The following is a 21,755-nucleotide window of genomic DNA, read 5'->3' as shown; positions in this document are numbered from 1 at the left end:
CTTTGTATAAAGCAAAGTATTAACAAAGGATAAACAACTTTAACGAAACCAACAGCAAACTTTTATTACTTCAAACATTACAAAAAGTTAGGGAGCAGTTTAAAAGAGTGAAAATGCTCACATTTAACAAGTTTGTCTGCAACTGTATGCACACAGCTACTTGACATTGATCCAAGAGAAAACAAATGCTAATGATTCTGAAAAATAAAAAAAAAAAATGTTTCCACCAGCAGCCTTGGAAAGAAACTTCTCAGTCTCTTTGGACTAGAATATGAGGTAGCACAAAGAAACTAGCAGAGATATCTCAAGTAAAAGGTGTTTTCTGTTGTTTATATGCCATCATCTTTAAAAAAATAGAACCTGAGCATGTAAGCTTCTTAGTCAGCAAGCTGCATGTCTAGTTTTGTTTCCTGGGAAATTTTTGTTTTGAAGACTACAGATCAGATAAACTGAAAACAAGAGTTCTACTGTGAAGCATTTCACTTCAGATTGATCTGCTGAACACATAAATTAGTAGCAGGGGATTAAGTGAATCAGCATCACATTTCTCCCTGAGGTATGCAAAATCAAGAGATTAGAAATGTCATCAAGGGATCTTTACATGAGAGATTAATTACATTATGTATATAAATATAAAAGACTTCAGCATTTTTAAAAGCAGGAGTAGACTTCAAAGGACAATGTGAGGTTTTGAAGAAGAGGAAGAAGTTTTTTCTATTTTTTTTTTCCAAACAGCACAACACAGCACCTTAATTAGGAATTCTAACAAATGGAATTATTGTATGTAAACTATGTTTTCAAGTTTTTAAAACCAAATTGAGTCCAGAAAACTGTGACTCAGTACAACACTGGTTTACACTCCCTTCCTCTTCAAGTGCTTCCCCACTCACTTCTGCAGGTGACTGTTCATCAAGGTAACAGAGAATACAGCAATATGCAGTAGTGGAAGGATCAGAGTGCTTCATATTTCTGGTTTGTCACAAGTAAGCTGAGTGCTTTAGTTCTGTAGCCATCAGCTTTTTCAAGAAATGCCTGTTATTCTACTGAAAGGAAACTTCCAAATAATTGAATGCTTTCTATTTTGACTGCCTACAGACCCAACAGTGCACATCAGGACTGATAGCCCAATTACCAGTTATTTACATTAAACAACAGCAGAAGAGGAGATACAAAGGCCTGCAAAACTTTTCATCTTCACACTCATAAGATGTTACACTTGTGGATACTTTCATGAGCCCCAGCTGGAAGATTCAAGATGTAGCAAGTTAAGGAAGCATTTTAACAACATTTTGCTTTCACAAAACCTGTTTGAATATGCATTGGTGTTTGCAAAGAAAGCAGCTAACATGGTTCTTTTCTGTTTAAATAGGAGATGGAAACAGCAATAGCTAAAGCTTATTCAGTACAATGCCAGAGAGAAAAAAAAATTACCAAATCATCTGAAAGTGACACTATTTTCCTTTCCACCAAGATTATTCATGAAGCAGATGTGTTGAGTGGAAGAAAGCAATCACACTGATGTTAAGATGCCAAGAAACTCAAAATGATCACAGGAAAAAATGCAAAAGCATTAAAAATTAAAAATTCAGGCCTCAAAATCAAAAAATTATGTCCAAGTTGTCTTGCAAGTCAGCATTGACTTTTTCTGCTGTCGAAGACAGAGAAGTTTCTAAACCCATCCACTAGCTGTATCTCAAGTACACTTCTGGCAAATCTAATCAGCACATTTTGTGCTGTGTTGCCAATCACTGTTAAAAGTATAACCTAAATAATCAAAGATCTTCCCATTCTTACCTCAAATCTCAGTAAGCCAATCCTACCTCTCCCCTTTCCCAAACTAGTGTGGAGAAAAAGGATATCATTGCTTGGGACTGCAAATGGCAGAGGAGCTTCTCCAGGGGAGGATAGCAGCACAGGGATGGAACACAGCCCACCATGACCAGCTTGTGCTTGGCTCTGGTGATAGCAACGTTCAGGCGGCGCCAGTCCTTCAGCAGGGTGCCAAGCTGGAAAAGAAATGGCACTCGCTTTTATTTTTCCTACTTAATGGACACAAACCACTCATCTTCAAAATGCATCTAAACTACTAAAATTGACTGGAACAAAGTTAAAATGACCCACTTACATTTTCATCGATACTGTTCCTAACAAAAGACACAATTATGATACTTTTGTCTCTTCCTTGGTATTTGTCAACCGTGTTAACTTCCACTCTGTTCTCCTTCCATTTTGCCATCAAATCAGTGATTGTTTTTAACTGATGTCTGTAGGGTGATATAATGCCAATGTCTGAGGGCTTACAGCCAGCCTGAGTGAAGAAGAAAATGGATAAAAAGTCTGTCACTGCAGTGGGCTTGGGAAACTCGGTACAGTCAGAAAGATTCTTCTAATTAATTTTTTTTATAAACAGTGCTGCAAGATATTGTATCTAAACTAATGGAACTGTAGGTGTAACTAGTATTAACTAAAGGAGATAGAAAACATCAGTTACTGCAAGCTCCCAAGCTTTGTCTTAACTTGGCACAAAGACAGATATCCTTGAAATCCTCATTTTTCTTTCTTCTTTAAACTGCAAGGTGAACACTCAAGAGCTCCTGGTCTGCATTTCTGGATGAAATAAGGAACAAAGGCAAATCCTCTCCCCTCCCTCCAAAGAAAGCCCTCATGTCTTAAAAGAATTTGGCATCCAGCTTTTGTTTTTTGCATCTCAGATGCAAGCAGGCAAAGGACAGGGAAGGGAATGCAGACCTCAGGCTCCCCACTACACAGACATGAAGGCAATCTTCAATTTATCCTTAAGATTATCCCCAAGAGAGCTACCCAATACATACACTCATCACTACTAAAGCAATGTAAAAATATTAAAGGTCTCCCTCCAACCCATGTAATAAAGTAAAAGATACCTTAATAAATAAGGATGTGAGGAAAAGCACTATTTTAGCTTCTGTCACATTGCTTATGCCACCTTTTTCTGCATGTTCTGGTGCTGGGACCTTTAAAAATACAAACACAAAATAATGACTTGTGCTGTCTGTAAAGGGGTACTGTGTCCTGTCCCTAAATCACTGAGTCATATGTAGATTTATACTAACGGTATTAATTGAAGAAATAAAGTTAAATGCTAAATTTTACTAAACAGAAGAGCCTATACTGTAAACTAACTTCAGAATACTGCATTTGCAAAACAAATTGGAACAATCCCCAAAATTAGTTTCTAGCACTAGCTTGTCACCTTAAGAAACTGCCAAAGCTTAATCCTTTACAGTTCAGCATTATACATCATAAATCAAAAAACCCAAAAATGGACATTTTCCTGCTGATAAGGTAAGATAGCAAATTATATTTTACATGGGACTTTTGCTTTAACACTCTCCATACAGCATTATTTACAGTGAATTTTCTTCATTCCATGGCATAAATGATAATTTTTTTTGAATGTTTGAAAGCCTACGTTTACAGCTACAGCAAGAACTATCCAAAATGGTAGTATTAAATTGTACATAAACTCCCAACCTTTAAATAAAGGATTCACTGACTTGACCATTTCTTAACTATTACCTCCCATTCTCAGGAACCTCAGGATGTAACATCTTGTCGTTGTAGTGTCGCAGTTTTGTCATTTTTTCTCTTTGCTTGACTCCTGCCTTCTCTAAAGCTGAAGTAGCACCAATAGCAATTAAAGTGTGTTTGGAAGCCTCCAAACCCCATGTGCTCAAGTTCTCTTAAAGCAGAAGAGCACTGTTTTACTGCACAGTTAATTTCTGACCACACTGGCATTACTGTAGCTAAAAACTACACAAAAATAATTTCAGGAAAGAAGTTCTGAAAGCTGTGTCATGCTTATGGGAACACATGCTTACATTTGTATTTCTCCTCTTCCCATAGGACACCAGCAGAACCACCAACAAAAACAACTTGGGCCAAGAAACTCTCAAGAGACTTGCCCTAAATCAAGGATGTCATTTTTCAAACTGCCAGCCCCAAGCTGTCAGAGAAGTGCAGACTGACACAGGGGTTGGCAGCAAAGAAACAAACAGATTTCCCACTGCTGTCACAAACTTGTTGCATTGTTAAGCAGAAAACAATAGAGGCTTTTTCTTCATCTTTTTAAAAGCCAGCAAAATAAATGTAAGCTTCCTGGTGGTGTCATGGTGTTTTTTCCTCTTCCTTCTCTCTCTGTTTGTATCCCTCCCTGCCAAGTCTACCTCTTCATAAGCATTTCATGGTTACACTATAAACAATGCAGGGGGGAAAAACCTACTAAGAACTCAAAGGAAATAAAAGCTGGTTTTGTTTGTTGTCATGTTCAGTGGGGTTTTCTGCATTTCTCCCTTCATGACTGCCACAATACATGGAGTTCTGACAAGAAGTCCAAAGGAAAAATGACATTATAGCCTCATGTCTCAACAAATCTACAATATTTTGGAAATAAAAACTTTCCTCCTGGCTCCATGAAGAGGACAGCTGTCTTACACTTGAGATGGGCTTTGTAGGGAAAAAAAATGGAACAGAAACTCTACTTTTTTCATTAGCAATTTTGCTATGATTACTAGATAAACAGTATTTCAGCCAGATTCTTATTAATAGGCCTCTTCCCTGGGACCAACTGTCTGCTTTCCTGGGAAAGGAACTGCAGCTGTCAAGGCATTCCTGGAAAATGTCTCTGTTTAGTTTAGACATTTTTAGAAATTTCTCTAAGTCATCAAAAGTACACACTGCTTGTTTTTAGGTCATTGAAGAGATTCTATCAGAACCGTTGGAAAAAAACACAAATCCTGTACAATGTCAAAGAGAGCATAGGAACACTGGTGAGTTCTCACCAGGGTTAGCATAAAAGATCATCAGTTGATATAATTATTGGCAAAACACAGTATTAATAGGAATCAACACAAAACCTTGTAAGGAGAAAGAAAGACTCAAATCATAATCCAATCACCAATTACAGTGACAGTTATTAGAGACCACAAACAGTTACTAATTTATTAATCTTTTCCCCCATGCATTTAAACTCTTCCTCATTTTTCCCCCAAGTCAGTTTCTTTGCAGAATTTTTATCCACACTAGAATTTTACTTTCCCAGCAAAATTTTGGGTCTCCATGAAAGGGCACACCTAAACCAATTTATTCATCCCTTACACTTCAATGTATAGAATGTCTGCAAAATGCCATAGAGAATTGCAGTTATTGCTGCCGCTGGCACACAGCTTTGCCACCACTGACCCTCAGCCCATGGAAACAAGGCCATTCCCTGGTTGCAAGGACATCCAGTACAGCTACACACTTTGAATAGGAAGAACAAAGGTTAAAGTCCATTCAATATTTTCTGAAATAGTATCTAAATTCAAGTTTTCAGCTGTTCTCAGATGCCATGTTTCCAGCAGAAGCTGTATCACCCCTGCTCAGCTCTGCCAACAATGCCAACGACGTTTCTGTGCGCTGCACATTTCATATGATCCTGGAAAAAGTTCCTGGAGTTCCCTGCTTTACCCGACCTAAGCTGAAGGAAGTTTGACATGTTCAAAGAGCATAATGAACTTTACCTTCTCTGTGTTCAGAAAACACACAGGTGTGTCTGGATCAAGGACTTCTTTCAGCCATGTCTTTGAAGCATCCCCAAAGTCCAGTTTCAGTTTCCTTAGGTTGGGCAAGTTAACAGTGGCATTTGACACCTTCTCCGAGCCACATTCCAATTTGCCTTCATATACCAGCATATTACTCAATGACATAATCTTACTAAAGATTTAAAAAACAAGAAAAGGCATAAAAATCTCACCATTTCAATCCCACATCAAGAACACATTTTAATAAACAAACGTTGAAAGTACCTATTCATTCTGTATTGCACAGTTAATTGGACAACAGCATTCTGGTTTTGTTCCAGCCTTTTAAATAAGCTTTCACTCATGCCAAGATCTCTGTTACAACACAAAAACAAAAATCAAAATGCGTCAATCGGAACACTGCAAGAGCCTTCCCATAATCTGTGACTAGCAATTGTCCAGCAGCATTTTATCTTACCTTGCTTCAGCATTCAGCACAAGTGGAGGCAGCTGCTGGTGATCCCCCACCAGCACAAACCTTTTGGAGCAGAACAGGGGGCCCAGGCAGACGAGCTGGCTGATTTGGGAAGCTTCATCCACAATACAGAAGTCAAATTGCTTCTGAACAAAGATGGGGTGATTTACTCCCATGCAAGACGTTGCTACCACTGGCTGAAAATTGAGACACACTTCAAGGACAAGGTACATTTTATATCCTTTAGCACTATATTCTCCATATTAAAAGAAAAAATATTGCCCATTAAACTGAACTAAACTGTAAATTCACATAAATCAAATTATTAATCCTTGAAATCAGACCAGCATCACTTAGACATATATTGGCCTGACATAGTCTTATATCAATTGCAAGTGACAAGAGACAAACAAAACCAGCTTTGGAGCAGACTGTAGCAAACTTGCTCCTGTCATGTGTTCAGAGTGATGCCAGGTTCTATTAATGGAGGGTGCTGAAATGACTACTGTGAAAAATCAGGTGGTTTGGGTTTGTTTTTTTTTTTTTCAATACTGAAGAGAAGAAAGAACAACAACAGAAGCACAGTTCTTCCCTGTGCTTCCACTGCAATCCAAAATGACCAAAATAAGAAATGCTAAGTCATTCCCCTTATGACTTCAGTCATTCCCCTGCAATACTTATCAATAAAAAGAAAATGGCAGCTTTTGTGAAGTTGGCATTTACTCCAACTACCATCAAACTTTATTCTTTCAGTGAATTTAATTTAAAGCTGCCACTGACTCATATGACCCAGCTCCCATTATGGTTTGTATTAACATTCATACAGACAGCACTAATCTTTCAATCAAAAATAAGGACTTGGCCAGGTCAGCTCCACAGCATTCCACTTCCTCTTCCCCATCTGCTGATTGTACTAATGGCACAAGGAGCACCAGTGGGAGGGAGAAGGGACAAACAGCAGCAGAATGTAAATAATGCTAAAGGAGGCTGCAATAGCCCATTCCCAAGACCTCAGATAAAAGCACTGGAGTCTTTGGGGCTTATTACTTACAATGATGAGTTACTTTGTGTGGACATAAACAAGCTTCTCAACTTGCAGACTTAATGTAGGTCATTAGTGGCTATAAAGAAATTGAAACAATGCAGAGGCTGAGTATCTCTTTCAGCTCAGATTTCTTGCAGCAGTACACACCCTTGGGATGGGATCCTTCTCTGCAGCATCCGAACAAAATTCTAATGTCATTACCTTTAATCATTTGAAGGCCTAGCAAAAAACATTTTTCTCACCTGACTATTATAGAGCTCTTCCAAATCTGCTACAGACTTAATGGATCTGGACCTGCAGATTTCTTCTTCTGTATATTTCCGAATATCTGGATGAACCTTCTGAGCTTGCCCCAAGCGCAAGAAACCAACTTTGAATTTGGCCAGCTTCAGCAGGACATTGTCCACAGCCGTGTGTGTAAAACTGGTCAGAAGGACACTAAAGCCACAAGCAGAAAGAATTCTCACCTAATGAGTGGCAAAGGGAAAGAAAAGGACAAGCTGTTAAGGAGAAGCAGAAAAGGATTCATCTGCAAGAATCAACAATCCCAGGTTTGCTAAGGTGAAAAACTCAAGGGGTTTTGGAGGGAGCCAATAATAAGCATGACTGGCATCACTCTCCCAGGCCAGATGTGTCAGTTGGCCACTGACAATGTGGGCAACAGCCCCAAGGGTTCCCATGGCCAGCAGGCTCACAACACTGCTCAAACAGTGAGAGCCAAGAACCTGGATGTGCACTCCCAAGGAACTGCACTCCTAAGATCCCCACTGTAAGAAGAAGCCATTCCCACAGCACTGCTCTCCATGGCAATTCAGTCCCTGGAGATTCAGGGAAATGGGCTGATCTGAAGATAGCAGCAGCTGTCTGCTCTCCAGCCTCCTCTTTCCTCACAAGCTGATGGCAACTGGAAGCAGGATAATACTGCTCTTTCATGAAAACCTCACTCAGCCCACAGCCTGAATCCAGTATGCTCCTACAGTCCTTTCCTGGGGAAAAGAGAACCACCAACTGGAGATGGTAGCAGACTGCACAAGGATTCAGCCCCACAGGTTCATACAATTTACAGTGGACAAGTTACTGGCTGCTCAAAGGAGTCCCTCTTTTGAGCTATAACTCAGGATTTGAAGACTTGCTGATATTTGGAGCCAGAGAATTTTAACACTATAGCATCACAGAAATGATTAAATATCACACTTCAATCTCCTCCCTCCCACATACATTCCTACAGAAGCAATAGACCATCCACAAAATCCAATTTTAGTTCTACCAAATATAGGTTAAGCAAAAAGAAGTGTGTTTTCATCCTTGAAATTATACAGATACTGTTAGATTAAGTAATGACACTACACAGTTGGTTTAATTTTATCCTCTAAATCTCACCAAAAAAATTAAACAGCAAGGTACATGATCTTACTAGAGCACATATCGTGGTCGTTTTTCCTGTTCCAGGCATACCCACAATAAGTGTGTAGTCTTTTGAAAGTAGCACTTGTTTCATTGCCTGTTTCTGAGGCTTATTTAGACCTTTCAGAAGAAAAAGCAAAATTAAATTACTACACTTCATCACAATTGTAATAATTACTAAAGTCACAGCAAAACTGTAGTTTCCTCCTTCACTAAAGCCCTTAATAGAGATAAGAACTGAGCAAAGTCTGTAGGTTCTAATGAAGATATGACATTAAACATAATACATAAGTAGTAGAAGTTCTGCACTATGGTCCTAGAAATAAGTCACTGAAGACATTTTTATTTTTAGACCTTTTGTGACTTCTTTTTTCTAATATTTTAATTGGCCACCTCCATATATTGTGTCTGGGCATTTGTGTTTGATCATACCACGTTCACATCCAAACACACAGCTCACAGCAAGGGCTGATGAGCTGCACATACAGCAGCATGTTGTTGAGAACAAACATTACAGCAGTCTGATGCAAACAGGCAGCATGCTTCAGCTATTTGGACTAAGCAAAGTTCAAGCAAAATAAGACTTCAAACTGAGTTTTGATAAAAAATTCAATTAGCTCTAAGACAACTCAGTTAAATCTATGTTTTCGCAGACAACCCTGCCAGAGAACAAGGAAATATTTCCACCAAATACAAGATACTGCCTCATACCTAAACAAGTTTTGTTTTTAAGTAAGTGCCACAAAGCATGATACCATAGAGCTGTCAACAAGTAAGAAAGAGTGATTGATTACACAAGTGAATGTTTCCACCAAAGCCCATCTCCCTCCTCTCCCTCAAGGTCAGCTTCCTCCATCCCAAGAGCTGTCTCTGTCCATTCCTTCTGTAAAGGTTACAGAGGCAATGACATGAGCCTCTGTCTGCAACTGCACGCTGCAGCCTCTAGCAAAAGTAAAATAAGGCTGTGAACAAGGATCTGATCAGGTCTTCCTGTGATTAAACGAGTCTTCAGCTACTCAGAAGACATGTGAGGCAAGAACTTGGTTTTAATTTTTAAGCTGAGAACTATCACAGGACCCCAAAGTAGGAAAAACTCCTTATATTTATAGCATGATAAATACTTTGGCTGTAGAGACATACTACTACGCAGAGTATTTTGGGGAAAGTCACTTTGTACCCTTTAAAATATTTGCAACAGTTTCCTTTGCTTCAGGAGGAAGGACAGAACTCAGGTGCTGAATAAAACATGGTTTCTGGAAGTCAATTATCAAGTTGCGGAGCCTTTCACTGCGGATGAAAATAAGACAAAACTGAGTTCAAATAAGAGTTACCATTTGAGAAACTTCATCTGAAAATATTGAAAGTGTGAAATTAATTTGATTTTTCATACCTGACTGGGCAATCTTTCATCAATTTAGAAAGATTTTTAAAAGGGACTCCTGTACCAACATCTCCTTCATCATGATCCAACCTAAATACAGTGTTCTTGGAGAGGTTTGACAAATTCCTGAAGGATGACAAGAACATGGATAAAATAATTTTGTTGATTAAAGATTTATTACTACATATTAAATGGTATCTTCCAAAGATCCCAGAGTGAATCAACAGCTAATTGAAATTCAGTATTAACTGATCTAAAGAAAGCATGATCCCAATGAGGGATAATAAAACATAAGCCAAATTTAAAGACAATAAAGACTGAACAATGCAAGTCACTATTAACACAGTAATCACTGTATCCATATAGATTCATGCTAGAGATGGAGGTAAATAAGAGTTAAAATGTGCTTTTATTCAAACAACCTGGTTAAATAGACAGGCATATATACTGGCCAAGTACTGGCAGTTTCAATCAAGGCAAGAGAATTTCTGAAGGGTACTACTCCAAAGCCAGTGATGCCTTGTGAAGGCTGGCCTAGAACAGAGACTAGATGGAGCTAAAGAATAAAGTAGGGCTTTATTTAAAGGCCTCAATGGATCCACCTTGGGCAGCACAAGAGCCCAGCCAGGGCTGCACCCAAGAGGAACCAAAATGGTCACAAAATGCACACCCAGTCATGGGGTCTCTCACTTGGATCAGTTCTGCTCCATTTGCATATTGGAGTTAATTGTCCAATTACAGTTTCAGGTTATGAAATCCCATCCTGCTTGTTGTTCTCTCTTCAGTCCACGTTATTTATGCTCTTGGGCCTGAGATTTGGATCATTTGTCCTTGGTCCCCAGCTGGAGAAGGAATTGTTTTGTCTCCCTACTCTGTGAAGAGAGCTCACCATCCCCTCATATGAAGCCCATGCCCACACACTAAAGCAGCACAGAATCTGAAAAACATAAAAGCTAAACCTGAGGCATCACCAGTAGGAAGAGTCAGGACATGTCACAGCTTTCTGGACACCTAGCAGCACCCTTCCTCAAGGCAGTGCCAAAGTGTTTGCAAACAGATATGTTTCCTGTTATCCTATTACCTGCCCAACAAACAGGAGACTTTTGTTCCACTGATTTCTCTAACATAGCCAGTAGCCAAACCAAGTAAACCCTTTTCCTCTCCACTCACAACCACTCGATCACCAACCAACAGGTTTGTCCCAGGTATGGCACCATTTCTACGCTGGAAAAAATGTAGATACTGTCCCTCAGAAACTTCATGGACTTCATCAACTCTGATCATGTTTCCAACACAATCTCCAGCCTTCTCTCTGAAGGTATTAAAAAAAGATATATTTTAATATTAAGATCCTCTCTGTAAGAGAACTATTAAGAAAAAAACCCCACAAGTTAAAAAAAACATACCATCCACAACCAACCATCAAAACCAAAATACAAAACAAACAAAAGGAAGGAAGGAAGCATCATTGGCATGAGTTTAGAAATTAAACCTTACCTTTCCAAAGAAGGTGCCATCCATATATTTTTATATCCCTTTTTATGCTCTCCACTTTGCAGCTCCAAGGTTAACATCAGATACCAGAGGCTGAAATACTCCAAGTGGGAGGGTTTCAGGTGCTGGGTCTCTCTGTCAATGACAGGCACCAAAGCAGGAGGAAAGGCCACACTTTCCATCTTCTGCTCCACAGCTCTAGGGATAGAACCAGCCACAGGAAAGGCTCAGCCTGCATCCTTTTTCACCTGCAAGTCCCTATGTACATAACAACAATCCAAATATCTACTGTAACATACCAGACAGATTAATTTATTATTACTTGAATTAAGTAGAATCTGTACCCTTTGTTCAGATGCATAACCTTGTAGGAGTAACTTCACATCATCTCTAAGATTTTGAAGAGCAGGAAATTAATCAAAGACCAAATAAAGGCATTTCAAAGACAGTAACATGTACCTTTATGGAGTCTACCTTTTACTCCTTTTATTGTAACATACAAATACTATTTTGATATCTAGCTAAGCAATGGGGATTTAATAGTTAATACACAAGCAAACTTCAAGTCAACTTATTCCAAAACTAAGTATCAATAGATATTATACCAAATCATGTATACAGCCACAGAGAGAAATACTTATTCAGAAGTAAATAGCTATCCAGCTATAATCCTGCTGCTGCAACAATTGAATATTAGCAGCAGGACTTCACAGAAACATATCATGTATCCCCACAAAGCTCCCTCAACATACACTTTTACCCCTACAATTTTAAAAACAATCAGGCATTCTACTTCCACAAGACTACCCCAAAGGCTCTCCTTTTCTAACAAACCTCATTTAATCTCTTCCACATACAATTTTGGCTGGTTTTTGTGCAGCATAGAGACTAAAACTTTTAACAGCTGTTAAAACAATCCAATAACTTTGTGTGAATTTTTATCGAGTATTTGCTCACTACTTCTGTTGACCAGGAGATGCAATAACACTTCAGCAGAGAAGTATCAATGTAGTACTTGTGTCATACCTTACAGGGGAACAATCTTCTACAGAATGAACCTGAAAAAGTGGTTCTCCAGCCAGAACTCAGGCCCAAAGACTGCCTTTTTCAGAGAGCTGCAAGAATATAGCTTTTTAAACAGATCTGTTACTGTCATCAAGTATTTTGTTGAGACTTATCTCAGATTTTGTCTTGCAGAAAGTGTACCTGAGTAAACATATTAAATCTTTGTGAAATCAGGAGCTGAATTATAAAAGTTATAGAGAAATCTGTGGAAGATTCTTTTGGGGTGGAAAAGTCTTCAATATATACAAAACTGTCAACCACAAAAATGAAATTATTATATCAGAAGATACAATTATTCAATCTCATTTAAAAACATTAGTCAGACTTTTTTTTTTTTTACCTGCTGTATAGAAAGCAGTTGTGCATTTGGGAGCAATATTTACATGTTTGACTGTCATCAATCACAGGAGGCAAAGCAGCAAGCTGTGAATTCTGCCTTCCCACATCAGGTTTATAGGTACTGTGTGTTAAGTAGAAGGCCACATGATTTCTTAACTTCATTAATTCTGTCAAGAAAAGGATAAACTAAGCAGATGTTTTTGCTTGGAACAATTTTACCTCAAAAGTAATTAGCTATCAACTTTTTAGTCAACTAAGAACCAATTCTTCACAAAGAGCAAAGTCCTCGTGCCGTATTAATAAAACAACTGAATTTTTAACATAAGCTTAGTAACATTATAACAAGTGAAGCATATATACATAAATACAGCTATTTCCATAAGAGTAAACTTTACAGTTATAAAGAAAGATTTCAGTCATGTTTAAGAGAATTATGGTTTCCAGAGAAGGGGAACAACTTTACCTCTTCGGTCCATGCGAGCTGCAGAAACGGGATACATTGTACCAGTTTTCAGGTAAAGAAGAAATCCAGCTTCAGGATCTACTCTCCGCTCTAAATTCAACAACGTGTACAGAATAACCTGCAAACACACATAAATACATATATACATACTGGAATACATATTATTCCAGTTTAGTTGTTGTGGTTTAAACCCAAGCAGCAACCAAGTACCACACAGCTGCTCACTCACTTCCCCATCCTTGCTGAGGGTTGAGATAAAGGCAGTTTTCTAGAGAAAAGAAAAGCCACACATGCAAGCAAAGCAAAATAAGGAATTAATTCATGGCTTCCCGTGGTTGGGCAGGTGTTCAACCACCCCCAGGAGAGCAGGGCCCCACCACGTGGAATGGTGCCCTGGGAAGGCAAAACTCCATCACTCCAAATGTCCTCCTTTCCCCCACTTTATATACTGAGCATGATGCCATTGGTCTGGAACATCCTTTGGATATTCCTTTTATTCTCTGTCCTGGCTGTGTCCCCTCGCCCCCAACCTGGCCCTGGGGGGAGCAGCAAAGGCCTTGGCTCTGTGTGAGCCCTGCTCAGCAACAACAGCAGCATCTCTGTGTTATCAACCTGTGCTCAGCAACAACAGCAGCATCTCTGTGTTATCAACCTGTGCTCAGCAACAACAGCAACATCTCTGTGTTATCAACCTGTGCTCAGCAACAACACCAACATCTCTGTGTTATCAACCTGTGCTCAGCAACAACACCAACATCTCTGTGTTATCAACCTGTGCTCAGCAACAACACCAACATCTGTGTTATCAACCTGTGCTCAGCAACAACACCAACATCTTTGTGTTATCAACCTGTGCTCAGCAACAACACCAACATCTCTGTGTTATCAACCTGTGCTCAGCAACAACACCAACATCTTTGTGTTATCAACCTGTGCTCAGCAACAACACCAACATCTCTGTGTTATCAACCTGTGCTCAGCAACAACAGCAACATCTCTGTGTTATCAACCTGTGCTCAGCAACAACAGCAACATCTCTGTGTTATCAACCTGTGCTCAGCACAAACCCAAAACAAGGCCCACATTTACTTACTGTGAAGAAGAGTATTGCTAACCCCAGTCAAAACCAGCACAGCATTAAAACCACAACACATTCTAAACTGTATTTAGTTCTTCCACAATTTATATGGCTAAACAGCCATTACTATCACAAGTCTTCTAGAAGCTCTAAGTAGTAAGAACTTCACCAAAGATTTATATTAAAAGGCATCTTTAAAACCTTATATCAAGGCTGCTATCTCTCTAAATCAGGCCAGCTATATGGAAATATGTATAACCCTAGTTCCTGAAACAGTTTGCTTCAACCTCATATTTGAATGGAGTAAGAAGAGACTAAAGAACAGGTATTTCAGGATAAAACCCATAGGTGTGCTTGAAGGTGGTAAATGTATATACTTCTTACTACAAAGTTCACTTTAATTTTATACCAGCAGCTTTGGGCATGCCAGGATGAGCCATCCATGAATTTAGATTATACCATGTACAAAGAGTTTCATACTCATAAGAGAAAATAGATCACCTAACAAAAAAAGTACACACAGCCAGTGAACAGTGACAGTGAAATTAGACATTTGGTGCTTGTACCTGACTTCTGTGCTCTATGGAGTTTGATTCCTTGCCAGACTTGAGCTCTAAAGGCATTATCCGAGACTGTACTCCAGACTGGCAATGGATTTTCACCCTGGCTGTAACATCAATCTTTCCTTTCAACCCAAACCTGGGAGACCAAATAGTCTCTTCAATGTCCAAGATATCTACAACTTCTATCTTAGAAGACACATCATCTGTTTTTCCACCATTTGACCTAGGAAGAGAATTAAGCCAGAAGTTAACAATATTAATTATTAATAATTAAACATTAAAATGTGTGGAACTAAATTTCTGCATTACAAGTGGCCTTTAGACACTAACTTTAGAAATAAAATGCATTGAGTGTCACTCAAACTAATCTTCCCATTAACAGAGGAAGCAACATATCAGAAACTAACTTCAGTCAGTTTTGCTATTCACCTAAATTTCAAAGTTTAAAATGAGACTTTAAACTGTTTTTAATAGTTTTTGGTCTTTTCTCAATAACCACACTCTATCATACACTTGACAGTAGCATACAGGTTTTACTCAGATCTGCCATTTCACTGAACCTTTAACACCCTGTGGTTATTAGAATCAATAGCAAGAAGCTACAGACAAGAAGAGCTCCGCAGCAGTTGAATAAAATCACCATTTCACCAAAGAAATCATTTATAAGTCAAGAACTCCATTTGATTAATAGTTTCACGTTCTGATTTGTAGTCTTGCTCATACCTACAGTAACTCCTAGTTTAGTCAGCAGCTCAAATAGCCTTGCTCTTCTGCTCACTAAAAGCTCTGGTTTGTACCTGCTCACAAGGATTTTAAGATTTTGAAGTCAGTTCACCCTCAGGCTTCATGTCTTGCCCAGTAGTCACAATGGCAGCTAAACATGCAGCACAAGGTCAGCTCTACGGTCAGTGAGGCCATGAACTAGCTCCACATCACCCAACAAATGTGCATAAGAAGTTCTAAAAATTTCAAGTGAACTAAACAAGATATACAACATAGAATGCTTCAAAATTTAATTCTGCCTTCTTACAGTTTTAGTTGCATTTTGTTTTGGTTTGCTGGATTGTGCATGAAGTCTTCCGCCCACTTAAAAAATGATGGCAAATATTCTTCTACTTCTTGCATTATTTGTGCTTGTTTCAGATTTAAGAGATACCTAAAAAAAACCCCAAAACATGCACATTAAGGAAACAAAGTATTAAATCTGCTGCTGGTACTAAAGAGATTTGCCTCGAGTAGCAACAAGATCATTGGAAGTAACTGTCAAGTTTTTATAAATATCTATAAACTGTAGATAACAACAGGTGCATAGAGGTTCAACTCAATTCCTAAAACTATTAGCTGAACATCTGTTACAAGAGATATACTACACCAGAATATCCACTTCTGATGTAACCTTTGAAACAACAGGTACAGCACACTGAGAGCATCAGCATGGCAGATGTGATGAAACAAAACGAACAGTTTGAGTGCAGGAAAGGAGTACCAGACTCATGCTATTAGCTAAATATAATAGCTAAAATGGCTATTCCTACAATTCATGCAACATTGAAAAAAAAAATTAGAAGACCATTTGCTTTTAGTCTGGATATCCTCATCTGCTCCTTACACGCATTTTGACAGACCATGACAAAGAATCTAATTGTGTGACATTAGATAATTCAGTGCTGGTAAACACTGGAAACAATGTCATTATTCTACAGCAACAGAGAAATACAAATGGATTTTGCACAAAAAGGTTCACAGGAGGGCAAATGACCACAGGCAGCAGACTTATGCAACTTATTTTTCCACACCAATAAACAGTAGCCTACATATGCAAAAAGGAATTGCATATTAACAGTTTCATGGAGGCCCAGAGGGACATAAAGGCCTTTAAGTAATCTTAGCAGCCACAATTCAAAATATTATCTTCATAACAGAACTAAAAGTAATAAGTCTTGCCACTACAACTTTAACTTCTGACTCATCTGGGGCCAACAGATACTGATGTTGCCCAACATACAATTTAAAACAGTCTATGTATAATGATTTTTAATATACATGAGTAGAATTGTATTTTAATAAAGCCTGCAGTAACATGTTAAAACTGACAGCCATTCATCTTCCCACTTTCTGAGGGAAATACTAAGCATTGCCTAGCATTTCTATCAGCTTTGCTGAGAAAATAAGTTAAAGGTCTTCTAACAGCTGAGACTATAAGTAACCTGATAAAGATAGGAAATTAACAGACATTCAGTTCTTCATCAGTCACAAGGTCCTAGGCTCATTGCTGAGGATCATAATTAACTATTTGTCCCATTAAAATCAGCTTTGGGAGATGCCTGGAAATCTAATGTTACAGACACAAACGCTGCAACCTGCTTGGCCTAAAAGTAAAAAAAAAACCCTGCCACATACAGTTACTCCAAAAGACTAGCTCAGATATATAGAAGTAGCTCAGCGGGGAAGGCAAATAAAATTAAACTATCAAAAGGGGAATTATCTTACTAAAAGACCCCCAATTTCCATTAAGCAAAGCAATGTGGCAGAATACTCTCTCGATACCAGTGCTACATTTTTTAAGGTACAGCTTAATCTGCTAGTTCTAAGTGTTCCTGCCCTGTCTTCCAAACATAGAAGGCAGCTGTAATGCTACTTACATTTCTTTGAGGTACTTTTGTCCATACACAATTTTATTTGCTAGTTCTCGCACCTTTTCTTGTGTCAAGTTATTGGTTACTGATTGCTGGAAGATGTCATGAAGAATTGTCCCAACGAGCATTTGGTGTGAACCCGACTCGGAGCCCTGCAACAGATGTCATCATACTTGAAGATTTATGCCCATTTCATACCAACCTCTCTGCAAAATTTCTGGGTTTTATTTGCTGCACATCAAGGCCCTGTTTAACTACAAGATCGTGACAGCTTTCACCTCACTAATGGTTATCTAGTCAAACCTGCCTGTGAGAGCAGCTGAACTGAAGTGGGTCTCACCTCTTGCTTTATCCCAACCCTGACAACGTCAGGACACAATCTCTGTGTGATTGGCAGGTGAGAAACAAAGGCACAGAATAAAATAAACCTCTGAGAAAGTTTTGCCTGCGGGCATTTCCTAATGCAAACACGTACCTTTACAATCTTACACAGACTTCTTGCATGAAGCAGTTTCCTGTCCGATAACAGCTCACAGCAAAATCATTCCATGTATCACCAACATGGCTCAGTAACCCATCAGCAGGGCTGGGCTCTGGAGACTCACAAGAACTGAAAGTGGTAGTAAATGACCTTTACACGAGTCACCACCAAACAGCTGGAAACCTAAACACTGTGGTTTTATGGATCTCTTACAGACCAGTGGATTGCACTCGCAACAGGTGGATGGTGTTATCCCAGTCAGGACCCTGCGCATTGTCTCAACAATTATTTTATCCCCCTTACTCCTCTAATAAAAGGTTGAAGACCATTTTACAGTCTTAATCTCCTGTACTTAATTTTCTTGTTCCAGTCACAGGTTCCCAGCCAGGCTGTTTACCACTCCATTAACATTTCCTTATGTTTTTCCTTATGATAGGATTTATATTCCTATCATGTCTGGAAGTTTTCATCAGCTGAAACTGGCAGCTGTTGCTTCTCTGTTTATCATCATATTTCTCATGTATCAGCAAGGACACTACCACGAGACACTTCTCCTCTTTCCAAGGCTGAGCAGCTGGATTCAGACTCCAGAGTTAGCCCACACCAATTATTAACTGAATTAGCTAAATTTTTCAGAAGCTGTTAACTTGGCCAAGTGTGGTTATATTTTCATATGGATGGCAAGAGGCATATCCCTCACAAAGGATTCATATCCACAAAAAATGTGGCAAGAGATTATCAAAAAAATTATCAGAATTGTAAGCGGAAAGCCCAGTTCTTTAGCCCAGTAGCTGTTTTAAGAGTACTGCATTATTTCAGGCGCAAGTCTCAAGAAAACAAGAGAAGTTCAACCAGAGACAGTTCCCACCCCGAATTATTCTGTGTCGTAAACACTGTGAATTGCTAATAGTGACATTTCTATCAGCCAGATTTAACGCTGAGCTAGGCCACCAGTGCCAGTGGAACAGTAACTCACTGACAGTGTGGGATTAACACTCACCCTGAAGCGTTCACTCAGCACTGCCCTCCTCATGCAGCGGATACTGCTGGAGATGGTGGTGCCCGAGAGCAGCAGGTCTGGGTACAGGACCAGGAATCCACTCTGGGCATCGATGACCCAGGTGCCAGAGCTGCACTCCCCTTCCAAATGAACAATGTCCCCTGGAACTACCGGGACAGACTCCCTGCAAGGGAATACACCCACACAACCAGCGTTTGCAAAGGACAGACACAGTGTATAAGAAATAACACATTAACAGAGCAGATTCAACATTCTTTGAATTGCTGGGTTGGGTTCTTCTAAGAAGTTGACCTAAAAAGTCCTGAAAGTGAATAAAGGCATTTTTACAATGCCAAAACTGCAAGGTAGCAATGCCCACTCAACACACACTACCTGACATCAGGTCTCTCAAGATGATATCCGTTGTGCCAGCATACTGATAACATCACATTAAACAAAGGTTCTTTCAGGATCCCATATCACTTTTAAGGCCGTAAAACTCAACTCACAGACAACACAAACAAAACTGAGTTAATAATCCAATATTTCATTCTCTTTTCAAACATCTACGTATCAGTGTGGATTACCAGCCACTCCTAAGGATGCACAGTTCTGTATCTTCCAGTGAGGGGGAGGCTGTAATTGTCAAGTGTTTCTCAGGGTCACTTCCATTTCTCTGTATTACGCTGACCTCCAGCACACGGTATCTGTTGTTCAGCCCATTCTTCAGGATCTTATCAGGTGAGTCAGACACTTTCTTCTGAAAACTGAAGGACAGCTAATTACAAAGAATACTGTACTGTACTGTTTGGAAACAGCCGACCTACATACAAAAAGACGGAAAGCTTCAACCATAAACCAAATTTTACTCCCCTTCAATTTGTGTTGGTTTGTGGTTTCTTTTTTTTTTTTTTTAGTTCTGTAAAGGTAGAGTGTAGGAAATCTCTATAAATATTAAGCAACTTGCTATTTATTACAGTTAGTGCTTCATTTTTGTGCCCACATATCCATAAGCACTAGTAAACTAATTACAGCTGTACTGCAAACCCTGTGCTTGCGAGAAAGCTTGTATCTCCCCGCACGCATGAACTCCCACAGCCACACGAACACCTCGAACACAGAGCAACAAGCTTTTACCCATGACCTGTTTAGAAAACTGACATTAAAGGTTCGGTTTCCAATGGCCAAACCGTGAGACAGAGCGGCCAAACCCGCCGCTCTCCCGTCACCGAGCAGTGCCTGGGGGAGCTGCGGGGCGGGCGGGGCAGAGCCCACGCCGGGGCCCCGCAGGCCGCCGTGCCCAGCGCCAACACCCTCGGCAGCGGCGGGCTCCCCTCACCGGTTATCCCGGCAGCCCCGAGCGCTTCCCACTCCGAGGAACGCCGGTGCCGCCCGTCAGCCCTCAGAACTCCATCCCGCCTTCCCGCAGCCGGAGCCGGGAGAGGTTTGGAAGTTCAAACCTCCCGCGCTCTCCGCCCAGCTGTGGCTCCCCGCACTCGGCCGCTACCTCTCGGCCATGGGCAGGTCCCGTGCGGCGCTCGGCTGGGTTCGGTTCGGCTCGGCTCGGCTCGGCTCGGCTGGGTTCGGCTCGGCTCGGCTCGGCTGGGTTCGGCTCGGCCCGCGCGCAGCGCACCCAGCGCGGCTCCCTGAGCCCCGCGCCCCAGGCGCTCCCGCAGCGCTGCCGCGCGCTCCGCCAGCCCCGCCCAGCGCGCCCCGCGCGGCCAATGGGAGGCGGCGGAGGGGGCGGTTCCCGCGCGCGCGAGCTGAAGGCGCGAAGCGGCGCGCGGCTTCTCGCGCCGCAGGCTCGCGGAGGGGCGGGGCCCGCGCCGTGAGGGGCGCTGAGGGCCGCGAGGCGCAACCGCGTCGCTCTCAGCCGTGCCCGCTCTTAATTTCCACTTCGTCAAGTGCTGCTCCCCGCCCCGGCCCCACTTCCGTTATTAGGGCCGTGGTACAGGGTAATGTTAGACGTGCCTTCCGCTCCCCATTCACTTACGGGCCAATCTGAGCCTGAGAGTCCAGCCTTTCCCCTCAGAAAGATGTGTGGTCGCTGGCTTTCTGAGATGGTACTGAAGTTTCAGATACGCAGGTTTCACTCTGCTGCAGAAAGGACGTTTTTAGCCCATGGTTAGACGTCCCAACAGAAGGATCAAGTTCAAATTGACAAATTTTAAAAGGTGAGAACATTCTTAGGTTAGCCCTTTCGGTTTTATTTGGGATAGTCCTGAAATATATGCAGTAAACTGCATTAATGCTGCTTCCCACTGCAACATTATTCTCTAAGAGAAGCTTAATTACCATTTAATAGTTCTCTGTTGGTACTATTAAATACAGTCACAATGTGGTGTGATACTGAGATTACATAAATGTTTGAACACTTGCTAAGCCTTTGTGCTGCCTATACATCTCCCATACACCAGAAAGTAAATATTTCAACAGAATAGGTATATGAAGTACAAAATATGCTTGAAATATCTTTTTGAAGTTATCTAACATGCAATCAGTCTGGTGAATCTCTAGGGAGAAAGCTGGACACAAGCGTTCTGAAATCGGGGATTGTGAAAAATGTTTGCAATTTTAAGATCCATCAGCATTCTCCACGTATGACTGTAATTTCAGGAATCGATATTAAAATACTTTCATACACTGTTAAATTTTATTTTGAAAAAACTAATTCTGAAAATACAGCACAGTTCCATCAAGTAGATGTTTTTCACATCCAATACCAGACACAAGAATTTAGGAGATACTTTTTATGTTCTCTTCCTCTCAGGCATAACCATGCTGGGTTCTG

General features: G+C 40.4%; 2 protein-coding genes across 4 annotated transcripts in view; one reads left to right on the top strand and one right to left on the bottom strand.

The window, feature by feature from the left end:
* Positions 1-38: 38 nt before the first annotated feature.
* Positions 39-20,551, bottom strand: DNA2 (DNA replication helicase/nuclease 2). The gene is made up of 21 exons (XM_053948921.1): positions 20,472-20,551; positions 19,552-19,731; positions 18,965-19,148; positions 17,490-17,635; positions 15,878-16,003; positions 14,851-15,070; positions 13,207-13,324; positions 12,745-12,910; positions 11,343-11,537; positions 10,927-11,157; positions 9,855-9,971; positions 9,642-9,751; positions 8,475-8,584; positions 7,303-7,527; positions 6,019-6,212; positions 5,826-5,915; positions 5,541-5,733; positions 2,904-2,993; positions 2,126-2,308; positions 1,860-2,006; positions 39-1,257 (listed from the first exon to the last, which is right to left on the bottom strand). Exons 1-21 carry the CDS (start codon positions 20,480-20,482, stop codon positions 1,201-1,203), a joined length of 3,093 nt encoding a protein of 1,030 aa, XP_053804896.1. The 5' UTR covers positions 20,483-20,551; the 3' UTR covers positions 39-1,200.
* Positions 20,552-20,816: 265 nt separating this feature from the next.
* The window catches only part of TET1 (tet methylcytosine dioxygenase 1), a 96,882-nt gene continuing 95,943 nt past the window's right edge, over positions 20,817-21,755 (top strand). For all 3 annotated transcript variants that reach the window (XR_008432077.1, XM_053949325.1, XM_053949324.1), the window contains exon 1: positions 20,817-21,138. The gene's annotated coding sequence lies outside the window, so the exon portion shown is untranslated. The remainder of the gene's footprint in view (positions 21,139-21,755) is intronic.

The sequence above is a fragment of the Vidua chalybeata genome, chromosome 8 (assembly GCF_026979565.1).
Source record: "Vidua chalybeata isolate OUT-0048 chromosome 8, bVidCha1 merged haplotype, whole genome shotgun sequence".
NCBI lineage: Eukaryota > Metazoa > Chordata > Aves > Passeriformes > Viduidae > Vidua > Vidua chalybeata.
Note: the sequence above shows the minus strand (reverse complement) of the source record. Positions and strands in the feature narration are given on the sequence as shown.